The 15,532-nt window shown below is 37.7% G+C and overlaps 1 protein-coding gene across 1 annotated transcript in view; it reads left to right on the top strand.

Annotated features, from left to right (window-relative positions):
• cdh12b (cadherin 12b) overlaps window positions 1-15,532 on the top strand; it is a 235,316-nt gene that overhangs the window by 197,967 nt on the left and 21,817 nt on the right. Inside the window, exons 7-8 of the mRNA XM_079801388.1 lie at window positions 950-1,203; window positions 9,122-9,258. Of these exons, the coding sequence (XP_079657514.1) occupies window positions 950-1,203; window positions 9,122-9,258 (391 nt within the window). The remainder of the gene's footprint in view (window positions 1-949; window positions 1,204-9,121; window positions 9,259-15,532) is intronic.

Below are 15,532 nucleotides of genomic sequence, written 5' to 3'. Positions count from 1 at the left end.
CCCAACATGGAGGAGTTTTATTATTCCTGGAGAACACGATTCATTAGCATATTTTAGAACCTGATTCTTTGTTACAACTTCTGCCAGCACGGGCTAACTGAAATTTATTTATTTGTTTTTAAAAGCGTAATAATTTATTATTCAAAAGTGAACACTGAAGGTTTGGAATAAATTACATTTTGAAATATTTTAAATTGTAATAATATTTTGTAATATTACTGTTATTATAGATCTAATAAATTAAGCCTTGGTGAGCAATATATATATCTTATATATATATATATATATATATATATATATATATATATATATATATATATATATATATATATATATATATATATATATATATATCTTTCCATCCCAAAGCTTGTGAAAAGTAGTGTTTATGTAATGTATAAAGGATGATAGATGGATGGATGGATGGATGGATGGATGGATGGATGGATGGATGGATGGATGGATGGATGGATGGATGGATGGATGGATGGATGGATGGATGGATGGATGGATGGATGGATGGATGGATGGATGGATGGATGGATGGATGGATGGATGGATAGATAGATAGATAGATAGATAGATAGATAGATAGATAGATAGATAGATAGATAGATAGATAGATAGATAGATAGATAGATAGATAGATAGATAGATAGATAGATAGACAGGTCTACAGACAGACAGACAGACAGACAGACAGACAGACAGACAGACAGACAGACAGACAGACAGACAGACAGACCGACCGACCGACCGACCCCGACCGACCGACCGACCCCGACCGACCGACCGACCGACCGACCGACCGACCGACCGACCGACCGACCGACCGACCGACCGACCGACCGACCGACCGACAGATATTATCCCCTTGGTTTTGCATAAATCAACAGGCCTTGTCACACTTGCATTCAACTTTTTTTCTTTTCTTTTTCTCTTTCCTCAGCCGCTGGACTATGAGACCAAAAAGGCGTACACATTTAAAGTGGAGGCCTCGAATGCACACCTGGATCCACGATTCCACACTTTTGGCCCGTTTAAAGACACCGCAACAGTAAAGATAAACGTTCTGGATGTGGATGAGCCTCCCGTCTTCACCAAACCCTCCTACACAATGGATGTTTACGAGGACACGCCACAAGGCACCATTATAGGAGCCGTGACTGCACAGGATCTCGACGCAGGAAACAGTCCAGTCAGGTATGCAAACACAGCATTTACAAGAGGATATAACTGGTAACCGGAAGGTTGTTAGTCCAGTCCTTGCCATCACCATTGTGCCTTTGAGCATCATACAAAGAATTATTTATTTAAACTAATGTGGTTCCAGACTTATTTTTTCAAAGGAGCACTTGGTTATGTGCTGATAAATTAATAATGCTAAATGAATAGTAGGCTGGGCTACTATTAATAGTAACAGGGCTGTATATGCACATACATTGCTTGACATTAACACCCGCCAAATGCGGTGGATTTCAGCAGTGGTGTGTAACGCAGTCACGATTTCTCTTTACATTTCGGTACTTAAATATCTGAAATGCTTCCAATACTCATTTTCCGTAGAATAGACATAATACCAGCTGCGCTTTCTCTCTCTCTCATCTCTCCGACAGCGAGTTGACACACAAACCCGCCTCCCCTCATTCACTCCTTTAATTTGCTCTGGATGAATATTGTTGGTGTTACAGGGCTTGAATTTCGGCGTGGGATTATGCATATTGGGCATGATTTGACTCATTCCCGCAGATTTTGCACATAAAGTACTATGTATACTATGTATACACATAAAGTACTAAGCACTTTTGCACTCTCAGTACTAAATTTAGTTTATATTTTACTGCTTATTGCGCTTAAACAGTCAAATACACAAAAAAATAATGTAAAAAAATGCCGGACTTGTATTCACAAGTATTCACGTAAACGCAGTCAGTTATGTTTTAGGTGAACGTAAACAGTTGAGAAAGAAAACGCATGTGTAACAGTATAATGGATACATGCATCAGGTCTTAAATATACCAAATATACCTGCTGCCAAATTATGAATGAAAATATTGTCTGTCTATATGCCAGTTTTCCCCCATAATGATGTCAAAATTTTGGCCAGTGAAAATGCTGAGTGGCTAGTAACTTTTGAAAACCACTAGCCACAGTGGCTGGCGAGCAAAAAAAGTCCATGTCAAACCCATTGAAAGCAAGAAAGAAAGATTATAATATGACTCGCATGAATGCTTACAATCTTGCACAGCTCTATAGCTTTGTCCAGCACTGAGGTCAAAACAGAAGCATGCTGAAAGATTTACCTGGTTTTATAATCCATTATGTTTTAGAGTTGCACTTCGTAAGATTGCTTTTACAAGAAGACAAACAATTGATGCACCATTGTGGGGTCCCAGCGCTATCTAACACATCATGAGTTAGTTTGTTTCTCTATGAATTTTTCATTCAGTATAACAAAGCAAAATGGACAAAGAAAGGATTTGTATTTGTGAAAGGGCTTTGTTTTACTTTTGTTTTGGCCTTTCTTGGTTAATTATTTAGAAACATTGCTCAATGGGGATGTGCACTTTCTCATCAGAAAACAGAAGTCCCCATTGAGTTTCTGCGCGAAAAGAACAAAGCTTTTAAAATACTACATGGTGCTTGTCCACCGCTTGCGGCCCACAGAGTGAATGCGGGAAACAAAATAGCTAAAGTGCTTTTTGGTATCGAAAGTTTCTGCGACTATTTCAAAGCTTTTTAAGTTCTTTCCAAGCTAAAGTAACAGGGGTCAAGAAAATCCCTGCAGAGACTGATGAAAGAAGTGTTTTCATCAGTAGCTTTGTTGTTCATATGAGCTTCACTTCACAAACCCAAACCACCCAAAGAAGAGGTTACAGGCCTACAATGAGCAGCATAATGGAGCAACCTAGTCTCACAGAATTCCGTGAAAACTCAAAATCTGTGGCAGTTTCATGGAATCGCCGAAAATTCCGTGATGGGTCCACGGAAGTGATTCCTATGCAAGTCAATGACAGTAAAAAGTATATATGATTTTATGAATATTTATAGGCTACTTTTATATTTTGGAGCAACTAACTCCACTCCTACCCTAAACCTACCCACTCTCAACAATATAAAACACATAACAGGCAAATACAAGTACAGTCACAGGTATTTATTGCAAAAACTGACCAAAAACAGTATAAAAGTATTAACACATGTTGCATTCCAAGTCTTCTGAAGTCACACAATGTCTTCATGTAAAGAACAGAGTTGATCTTAATGTTTTAATCTCTAAACTGATGATTCCGCCGCTCCGTGAACACACTTATTTATATCTCATTCAAATGATACACACGTCTCTTTAGCGTGACGCAATCTGTCACGAGACACACGAGAGCCAATGGCATTTTACAATCAAAGCCGACGTAATGACGCAATTGATCACGAGACATACGACAGCCAATGCTGTCAAAGCTGACGTAACGTTTCTTTCGGCGGTAAAATTTGAAATGTGTTTTTGATCTTTGGCGGATTGACTCTACGCTGCTGATCGCTTTTGGGGATTTTCTTCACACAAATCAATCGTTTGGCCTCGGAACATTTGGAATATTTGTACTTTGTGAATAAATTGTGGCTGCAGTCGTATCTGCCTGTTATATCTTTTTTTTTTTCTTTTTTTTATAATACACAAATGGGTAGGTTTAGGGAAGGGATTGGATTACGTGTTCAAAACGTGTCTGAATACTGTAAATAAATAAAAAATTCAAATCATTGTGAATGAAATTATGCTGGCTGATTAAATCTAGAATCACACTCCATGTCATAATGGCAAAATCATAGTTTCATGATGAAAACCATACCCAACGCGTCTGTATACTGTCATTGACTTACATAGGCGTGGACCCATCACGGAATTTTCGGCGATTCCGTGAAACTGCCACGGATTTTGAGTTACGGGGCCCGTGTTCATTTCACAGAATTATGTGAGATCAGGTTGTATTGGAGGAATAAAGTTCTGTACTGAATACTACATTTACGTTTCTTCATTTAGATGATGTTCAAAAGTTTATGTACCCTTGATTCTTAAACTGTGTGTTGTCACCTGGATGATCCACAACTGTGATGCTTGTGATGGTTGTTCTTGAGTCCCTTGTTTGTCCTGAGCAGTTAAACTGCCCAACGTTCTTCACAAAAATCTTCATCCTATTCAAAAGTCCCCCCGAGACCAAGACTTTGTGGAGTTGAGACCAAGACAAGACCAAGACCAAGACAGGGGTGAGACCGAGTCAAGACCAAGACCAGGCCAGCACTCCTTAAATTCATCTAAAAGATCCATATCTACTGTCTGAGAAATGACTTATATTTAATGAATAAAAACAATTAGAATAGTAAGAATACTATTACCAATCAAATCAATAACAATCAAATTCATGGCACAGAAGTTGAATCTGAATTGGTACAATTACACCTGCATAAATAGTGTTCAGATTAATTTAACATTTAAACATTAACATTATTTCACGGAACAGTCACGGAATAATTTATTCAACCGGTTTGTTCAAAGCAGCTGATTAATTTAATAACGAAACGTTGCCGAATTAGCAAAGACACAGATTAAAATTTGTCATTTAATATTAACTTCTTGTTTATTGAACGTTTGTATAAATCATTCACGATTGAACGTTTGTATAAATCATTCATGTTGCAATCATGCTTATATTCATAAAAACAGCTCTCTTGCTCTTGTGATATTGCTTAATTATATTCTATGTTATATTAAAAAATCTATTTTTTATTTTTATCAATTTTGGGTATTTTGAGGCAATACTGCATTGATTTTGAACCCAGCGGCACAGTAACAAAAGAAATCACATTACAAAGAAGTTATTGATTGCATTTTAAATCAGGCAATTTAATGATGTCCTTGTAGTTGTGGTCTTGACTGGTCTTGAGATAAAATCCCAAGTCCTCAAAGTCCGAGAACAAGACAAGACCGAGGAGAAATGCATTCGAGACCGAGACAAGAAAAAAGACCTTCAAAAAATGGTCTTAAGACCGGTCTTGAGTACAGCAAAACACGGAGAAAGATGGATCTCAAAATCATACAGTCACTGCTGGAAAGGGTTAAAATATGCAAAAGATGCTGCAAAACTGAAGAATGTGCAGGACCTGGAGGATTTTTCTGAAGAACATTGGGCAGTTTAACTACTCAGGACAAACAAGGGACTTAAGAACAACCATCAAAAAACACAAAAACAGCTGGACCATCCAGGTAACAACACGTAGTGTTAAGAATCATGGGTATATAAACTTTTGAATATCTTCTAAATGAAGAAATGTAAATGTGATATTCTGTACAGAACTTTATTTCTCCTATATTTTGCTCATTGTAGGCCTGGTTTACAAGAAATGTTTCAGTTTGTGAACTTAGGCTCACATGAATCAAGGGCACGTAAACTTTTGAATGGGGTCATTTTAATAAATTCAGCTATTTTTTGTCTTGTGGACTATATGTAAACATCTTGTGTAAAATATTTTATTCCGGACTCTACTAAAAATTAACGCATTTTGTATAGTCCTTATTTTGTTAGAAATTATTCACATTTTCACAAATTCTGCAAGAGGTGTGTAAACTTTTGAGCAAGACTGTATATAGTATAGACCTACTATTATCACTATTTTATTTAACTATTCTTTCAGTATTTCTCTCTATCATCTTGGCATGCACCAATAGGTTTTTTGGCCCCACTTTATATTAGGTGGCCTTACATCAAAAAATAAGTATACTGCACTAATTGTGTTCATATTGTATTGCAAAACACTTTTGCTGATATTGAGGTGGGATACAGGTAAAGTTGGGGACTGGTGTGGTGGTGTGGATAAGTTTAAGGGTAAAGTTAGGGACAGGTGTGGTTGTAAGGGTAAGTTTAAGGGTAAAGTTAGGGACAGGTGTGGAGGTATGGGTAAGTTTAAGGGTAAAGTTAGGGACAGGTGTGGTGGTGTGGATAAGTTTAAGGGTAAAGTTAGGGACAGGTGTGGTGGTATGGATAAGTTTAAGGGTAAAGTTAGGGACAGGTGTGGTGGTGTGGGTAAGTTTAAGGGTAAAGTTAGGGACAGGTGTGGAGGTATGGGTAAGTTTAAGGGTAAAGTTAGGGACAGGTGTGGTGGTATGGGTAAGTTTAAGGGTAAAGTTAGGGACAGGTGTGGTGGTGTGGGTAAGTTTAAGGGTAAAGTTAGGGACAGGTGTGGAAGTATGGGTAAGTTTAAGGGTAAAGTTAGGGACAGGTGTGGTGGTGTGGGTAAGTTTAAGGGTAAAGTTAGGGACAGGTGTGGAAGTATGGGTAAGTTTAAGGGTAAAGTTAGGGACAGGTGTGGTGGTATGGTTAAGTGTAAGGGTAAAGTTAGGGACAGATGTGGTGATATGGGTAAGTTTAAGGGTAAGGTTAAGGTGTAATGGAAGTGTCAACGGTGTAATTATAAATTTAACTACAGAAATTAATTACAGATGTAATTACATGCAGGTATTTTTAAAAATGTAAGTACAATGTAAAAACACGTATGTACACAATAAGTGCATTGTCTCAAATGATTAATTCAAATGTTAGTACATAGTAGTTAAGGCCACCTAATATAAAGTGTGTCCGTTTTTTTATTTATAAAATGTTTATCTTCACAATCTTTTATCAAATTTTTTTTTTTTTTCATGAATAACACCCTGTTATGCTTGTAAATACATCATTTTATGCAAGTAAAATGGGTTTTGAACAGTCTTTCCTGTTGATTTTAGATCATTTTTTCCCCTCAGATGTTTCTGTATTCATGACTGTTTGTTTTTAACATACTCATATTTCCTCTGGGATATTTATCTCATTACACATTTGAATCCCAGGCCCAGTAAAGCTGCCATTTCAGCTGAATCGACCCACAGCTCTTGCTTCCTTTTTACAAATGCTTATGAATGTTTCAGTTTTGAGTCAACATTTGAATAGGCTAAAACTATCCTGACTGCACGACCCTAATCCTCTTCAATTCACTTATAATTATGCTTATTAATAAAAGGGTCAAATTCAGGAGATATTTGTTTAACTGACTCTCACACCCTGCTACAGGAATGGAACAGAGTTATGTTCGTTGTTAAAATAAGACAAATTTGATGTTCTGCTTCATCTCTCCGCACAGCCAAGGGTCTGTCGAGCCAGTCTCTAACTACTTTCTACAATGAATAATTTGTTCATCAGTCTGTTTGTTTTGTAATCTCGTAGTCTTGTAAAGATTAATGAAGCAGCATATTGAAAATTCTGTTTGAAGAATATTTTTTTTGTGGCAGCAGCATTTGCTGTTTAAAAAATTCAATTAAAAAAGGCTTTGCTCAGATACATTAGGTTAATGATCAGCTAATTAGAAATGAACCAAAACTTATGTAGAAATGTACAGAAAATTGAATCCATTATAGAACATAAAGATTCCATAATGATTTTTTTAAATATTAAAAAACGTTGCATGCACTGCCTCCAAATCTTTTTTGCTCTTCATAAATGTTTTGCTTTTAAACGCAGCTTATGAGGACCAGTACCAAAACATATCGGTCTTTCTTCTCTCTCACACATGATGCCATATGCCTATGAGGGTTTTGGGCAATCTTTTCTTTTCCCAAGCATTTCCTGTTTTGAAATGTGCTATATTAACACAAATTCCGGATGAGTCATTTATATGCATTATATTCCCACAGCTGCAGTCTCTGTATGGTATGTATGATAATTATTATGGAGAATCAGGCCTCCTAACGGTTGTGAATCAGAACATCAAAGGCTTTTGTTGAGAATCCAATGCAAATGCACAAAATCCTCAGATGTTTTTTCGTTGACCACCTTTTGAGTAAATTTAACAAGGCAGCAGCTGAAATGTGGAATAATAAAAACACCGTAGCATCCCACCTCACCCAGCTCTCCCACTTCATTTCTCTTTTGCTGGATTCTAGGTCAAGCCACAAATAAATAAATAAGCAGTGTTGAAAATATCCGCCTGCATTAACGCGTCCAGGAGTTCAGAACAGGTTTGGAAAAGTGCTTGTGAGAGAATGAGTCCAAAACGTCAAGCAGAATGTGAGCAAGGTCATTGAATACCGAACTTTCTCATTTTCATGCATACTGGGGTGCAAAGTCTCACCGAGACACATGTAAAATACCCCCTGAGAATGGTTACGGGGTCCGTTAACAAGGTTGCTGGGCCATTACACCGACATCACAGCTGCTCAAAAGTGGACCCGCACATAGCAGTTCGCTAGAGTGCACAATATTTTCATGCCAGCTTGTCGCATGACTAAACCAAACATAATGAGCGCTGTGCAAAACTGCGAGGATGAGAAAAGGACAAAAATGGTAATATACACCGATCAGGCATAACATTATGACTTAATATTTTGACGTGGTTCATTAGACCAGGCCACTTTCTTTCATTGCTCCGTGGTCCAGTTCTGATGCACACGTGCCCACTGTTGGCGCTTTCGGTGGACAGGGGTCAGCATGGGCACCCTGACCGATCTGTGGCTATGCAGCCCCATACGGAACAAACTGTGATGCACTGTGTATTCTGACATCTTTCTATCAGAACCAGCATTAACTTCTTGAGCAATTTGAGCTACAGTAGCTCGTCTGTTTGATTGGACAACACGGGCCAGCCTTCGCTCCCCATGTGCATCCATGATCCTGTCGCCGGTTCACCACTGTTCCTTCCTTGGAACACTTTTGATAGATACTGACCACTGCAGACCGGGAACACCCCACAAGAGCTGCAGTTTTGGAGATGCTCTGATCCAGTCGTCTAGCCATCACAATATGGCCCTTATCAAACTCACTCAAATCCTTACGCTTGCCCCTTTTTCCTGCTTCTAACACATCAAATTCGAGGACAAAATGTTCACTTGCTGCCTAATATATCCCACCACTAACAGGTGCCGTGATGAAGAGATAATCAGTGTTATTCACTTCACCTGTCAGTGGTCACAATGTTATGCCTGATCGGTGTATGCTCTTGAACGTCACCTACTACAGTACCAGTCTAGTAGTACCTAACTTAGTAAAGGTGAAAATGCCCCTCATGTGTACTTTATGTTCTAAATCTGTTCTTTGTCCTTCAGGTATTCCATTGACTGGAAGAGCGACCTGGACAGCTTCTTCGACATCGATCCCGTCAGAGGAACCATCTCCACCAATGAGCTTCTGGACAGGGAGAGTATAGCGCAGCACAACATTTCAGTTGTGGCCACTAAAGTTAGTAAGTATAGCTGTGAACCTCAGTGATTCATAAAAGTCCAATTGTCTTAAATGCGGGGATTTCTTCTAACTGATTTACAGTGGCCCATCACAGTGCAGTCAGCAGCGAATTCCATTAAGTCTGTTTTTTACGAGCATTCATAAAACATGACGACTCTCCTGGAATATGTATCATTACTACAGACTTTCTTTTGTCCTTGACCTCCTGAATTGATGTATTCCTATGGTCTTAAACTGCTGGTGAATTAATTGTTCCTTGCCATCAGTGTGGTCATTTAAAGAAGACTCTGTCTCGCATTATGTCAACAATGAACAACAATGATAACACATTAATGATAAAACCAAACAGGTTTTTTAAAGTCCCAAAGTGGCACAAAATCCCTTTCACAGACCTTGACTGTTCTAAGATGGTGGAACGACCTGCCTAACTCAACCTATCAAGTCTATCCATTTTCAAGAAATGGCTGAAGATGCATCTTTTTCATCAACACTTGACCTATTAATACTAACACTTACTATTCTATATATCTATAAAAATAAAACCTGGCTACGTGTACTGTGCTAGACTAACTGGGATTAGTCACAGCACTTGAATATTGTTGCCCTATTGTTGGCTTGATTCCTTCTATTGCTCTCCTGATTTGTAAGGCGCTTAAGAAAAAAGTGTCTGCTAAATGATTAAATGTAAATGTAAAGTCGGTTTTGAATTTTGAAACCAAAATTGACAGTTTTCTAATTGAATATATTTAGGGGCCAACACATTTTTTTATGTATTGTAATTGTTGGCATTCTTATTAATATTCTTCTTATGTTGTTTTTTCTTCTTCTTCTTCCGCTCTTGAGTCTATGGCAGCCCATAGAATCGTATGGTAAAAAGTTGTAAAATTTGGCACACAGATAGAGGTCAGTCCAAACTTTTAACAATTGCAAATTTGGAGTCTCTAACTCAATCACTCTAGCACCACCACCTGTCCAAAATGCTACTTACATTTGTGCTATTAACTTTTGACATCATTTTCCGTCATGAAAAGTTTTCCGCCATTTTGAATTTTCCGGAAAAAAACTAGGCCGTTGCTCCGATTTTCATGAAAATTTAACCAGATTATCTTCAGAACATGCTGACAAATGTGAAAACAAATTCAACGAAGTGCCTGCCAAAATGAATGTGAAGCTATCTCCACAGCGCTTTAGAGTATTCTGACCAAACTCGGTATGTGTTATGACAACCATGACCTGAGGCTACCTGCAGCGTATCGGCACAGTGCCACCTAGTGGTCAGGAGATTTGACATTTTTTTTATTTTTGCTTATAACTTCTGAACGCTTTGGCCAAAAAACACAAAACTGGTCTCTTTAGATTCGGTGCATTATGCCAAGTCATACAATACCCAATTCCCATGTCGACCATTTAGGATGTTGGCCATTTTGAATTTTGTCAAAAAATGCTATATTTTCTGTATGCAACTCGGTACGTGTTTTCGGCACCATTCCCTGACAATACTCAAAAAGCAACAAAATGCTAATAACCCTTGATACATTTGCCTATTGTAATGAAACTGGTCTTATTACTGGGCCATGCCGAGAATATAGATGCCAATTTTGCCATATTTGGTCGAAATTCCTGTCCACCATTTTGATTTTGATTTCAAAACCTACTTTTTCAAACTCCTCCTAGACCGCTTGTCCGATTTTCACCAAAATTTAATAGTATCATCTTTAGACATCGTGCATCTATATTTTACAATGTAATTTTTTCCTGTGATGCAAAGCTGAATTTTCATTCAGCTCCAGTGTCACATGATCCTTCAGAAATCACTCTAATATGCTGATTTGTTGCTGAAGAAACATTTATTATTATTATCAATGTTCAAAATACTCCAACCAAAGGTATGTGTGTGTGGAAAGAGGGATTATTCGATGATTACAAAGTTCAAAGGATTTATTTGAAATCTTTTACAAAAATTGTAATTCTTTGCAGACACTTTTGATCAGTTTAATCAGTCCTTGATTAACAAAAATATGAATTTCTTTAAAAAAAAAAAAGAACTTACTGAACTTGAACTTTAACAGTAGTGTTTTTTTATTTATTATAATAACATTGTCCACCCAAATTCCTTTTACGTTAGCACTTTATTTTACAGTTATCTTCCGCATGTACATACTTTGTACTTATTATAGCAATTACTGGGTAACTAAGTACAAACCCTGAACCTACCCCTAAACCGAACCATAACCCATGATGTTACCTTACATTACCCAATACTACCATGGGTAAGTACATGCACTGTAAAATAAAGTGCAACCCCTTTTACAATGTCAGCCCTAACCTCCAGTCACTTCAATTGTGCTGTATAACACCCACTTTTCATAAGCCGATCAATTCCCAAAGTCCCGGCCTACAATTTTTATCTTTCTGGTTGAATATGCTATTTCATTTAGAAAGGCCGTCAGATTATGGAAGTAAAAGGGGTTGCAAACTACATTTCGCATTGACTATTTTAGGAAGCCATTTGAAAGGCGATCATGCACCAACGTCAAACTTGTCATTGCTGTAATTGTGTTTGTGTCAGAAAAGATCTGTGGATTGAATCAGCACGTAAATAAGCAAATCCATCGTCATCAAGTCGTCAAATCCGCTGAGAAGTCAACAAAGCCATTATCTTGGAGGCTATGTGGTGCTCAATCAAAATTACTAACGCGGCCACTCACATTCATTAAGACGGAATGGGGATGAGAGGTCATTAAAAGTTGAGCCTTTATCGCCATGGTAACGGTTATTACTCACTGTCTCTCAAGGTTGCACTGGTGATATGCTAATTGTGATTTCTAAAGCTAATTTGGGAGAGACTTAGCACAAGTCAGAGCTGTTAACTCCACTCCTCTACTGCAGTGGGAATTGTCCACCCTGTGTTAGAAGCTCCATTTTTATTCATATTGTATTCACTATCAGTAGTTTTACAGTCTGTTTCGTTGGCCCTGATGGAATCGTTTAGATTCAGAGAAATCGTAGAGCACATAGTCTTTCATTCATAACTCATGTCTTTCTGAATATTAGAAAAAATGAGAAAAAAATTTACTCAAAATAAATATTAAGTCTTGATAAACTAATCTTTTTTTTTTAGTAAAACGTTTATATTATATTTGCATTCTTGTTGAAAATATAATTTTTTTTTATATCAAATTATAATATATTAAATAATAAAATGTATTTGTGTGTGTGTGTGTGTGTGTGTATATATATATATATATATATATATATATATATATATATATATATATATATATACGCAAAAATCTAACCTTTCATTAATGAAAATAATTGAAAGTGGGGGGGAAATCACATTATGAAATAAATGTTTTTACCGATCAGGCATAACATATATATTAGGCAGCGGGTGAACATTTTGTCCGCGAAGTTGACGTGTTAGAAGCAGGAAAAATGGGCAAGCGTAAGGATTTGAGCGAGTTTGACAAGCCAGGGCCAAATTGTGATGCCTAGAGGACTGGGTCAGAGCACCTCCAAACCTGCATCTCTTGTGGGGTGTTCCTGAACTGCAGTGGTCAGTATCTATCAAAAGTGGTCCAAGGAAGGAACAGTGGTAAACCGGTGACAGGATCAAGGCTCATTGATGCACATGGGGAGCGAAGGCTGGGCCGTGTGGTCCGATCAAACAGGCAAGATACCTGTCCACTGCCGAGCTTTGGGCAATGTTCTGCGGGGAAACCTTGGGTCCTGCCATCCATGTGGATGTTACTTTGAGACATACCACCTACCTAAGCATTGTTGCAGACCATGTATACCCTTTCATGGAAACGGTATTCCCTAGCGGCTATGACCTCTTTCAGCAGGATAATGCGCCCTGCCACAAAGCAAACATGGTTCAGGAATGGTTTGAGGATCACAACCAGTTTGATGTGTTGACTTGGCCTCCAAATTCCCCAGATCTTAATCCAATCGAGCATCTGTGGGATGTGCTGAACAAACAAGTCCGATCCATGAAGGCCCTACCTCGCCACTTACAGGACTTAAAAGATCAAAAGATCATCCTAACTGAATAGTCCATTTTACTCGTTTTTCATGTCCCTAAAAGTTAGTTAGTTAGTTAGTTGAAACTTTTTCACCCAGCCACTTTTGTAGTCCTACAGCTTATAAATGCCCATATCACCAGCATGTGATGTGCAATACTCTCTCTAGCATCATTCAGAGTCTTGTAAAACATGCGTGATGGTTTTTATATCTCTCAGAATCAGTGATTACGAGGTGCAGAGAACACCTGTTTTACACCATCACAAGCTAGTCTAGCATATACTGCAGATTCTTGTTTTTTTTCTTCCTCTCTCCTGAGCTTTTTAGGAGAGTTAATGTCACACCAGGTGGAGTTCCAGATGTTATGGAGCCTCAGAATCATATTGTACTAAATATGAAAATGCTGAGGGAAGCATGCGTCAGCACACCTTTTCCAAACATGCCACGCTTGTTGCACATGATGAAAAGTGTTTTGATCGAAATTAGAGGCACCTTTTAAATATGTGATCAAAACATTTTAATTTGTTTGAAGCCAGTAGACTATTGACTATTGACACTGTTGTGCCTCTCACAGCAAACACACACACACACACACACACAAAACATTACAAAGACTCTCACAAAGCAGTTGAATGGTTGTGAAATGGGTGATTTCTGTCTTGTTCAACATCGCCATCTAGTGGTATAATCCATCCAAAGTTAACTAGACTCAGTTCCGTGTTTTATTTAAAAAGCTCACTAGGCTTTAGGTATATTTCATATCAAAATGTTTTGCAAAATGTTAGAAAATGTATTACATTAGCATCATGAAATAGTTTATAATAGCTCTCATTATTAACATGAACGACATCATTAATGTATATTGTTTTACATATGTTCATAATAACCTCCTCACTCATTGCTTATTCAATCCTCAAATGTAAATATAATCATTCATAGTCTTTTTTGTATGTATTTTGAGGGCATTTGTTGACTACATTTGTCCACTTCAATACAGGTTATCCATCCACAACACATTTCTGTATTCTGTGACGGGTTGCATCACCATGTTATTTTTATGTCCAAGCTGTTTTACTCAAGATGCCTAGAGGATGAGCATAACCGATGTCCATTGCATATGCAGATTGATATCTAAATGTTTTTTGTCAGTTCATTATGCTGTTAACACTTTCTCAGACAAGCGGATATGATGAGACCAATAGAATATAGTTGTAAATAATCAATTTTCATCAGCGTGTTTAAGTTTTTAATTTAAACATACACACAGACTTTCTTTTTTTTAAAGAGGCCAGTCTTAGAATTATGAATCAAAGGTCATCCCAACCATCATCAGTAGTTTGGGTAACACCAAGAATTGTTCAATTATTTTCTTGATATCTGAATGCCCATGGATTACTCATCTGCTAAGCTTTATATAATGACAAATTGACATTTCTAAAAATTATCAAGTTAGAAAATTGTAATGTGTTGCCCTATATGAACATTAAATAGGCTATGTGGGTTCAATATTTGCATTTGACATTTAGTAAGCCAATTTTTTTTTTTTTATCTCTTTCAAAACTCCAGCATTGGCCACACAAAATGTAATTTTCTGCAGGATATTTGGGGCAGAAGCACAGGACCTGGAGAATGATGATGTGTCAGATCTCAGATAAATTGTAGCAACAATTTAGTTTTTTTTTACTGGGCATCAGACACCCTGGAGCCCCTGAAGCTAAAGTAACAAACAGCTGCACGCGCACACACACACACACACACACACACACACACACACACACATACACTCTTTCTCTCCAGGAAGATTGCTCATCTTCATCAAGGTCGCCCACAGGTCTTGGCTTTATACGGGACTCCTGGGAGGGATGAGTTCAGATCCCTCGTTCTAAGCCTTCTCACCTTCTCCTCAGACATGCTGAGCCCATCTCACGGATCTGATCTATAAAAGTTTATTCCGCACTGATGTTCACCTGCACGCTCAAGCAGAATTCAAACAATATCAGCAAGACGTGTTCAAAAATCAACAGCTCTGCCAGAGAGGACATCAGTGACCTTGTGTGTCAGCTAGAAAGTTCTTGGATTATCTTCTGTCATTTTATTAACCATGTTATTCAATTCAAATGATGAACACCTTCTTTTTTGTGTAGTTTTATGAATAGAATAGAATAGAGCTTATGAATAACATTTAATGCCCCTTTAAAGTTTTCAGTGCAAAACCACATGGTGGCAGTATAGTGGTATGGCTTGGAATT

This window comes from Gobio gobio (assembly GCF_949357685.1).
Source record: "Gobio gobio genome assembly, chromosome: 20".
Lineage (NCBI taxonomy): Eukaryota > Metazoa > Chordata > Actinopteri > Cypriniformes > Gobionidae > Gobio > Gobio gobio.
This window is presented reverse-complemented; position numbering and strand designations above follow the sequence as displayed.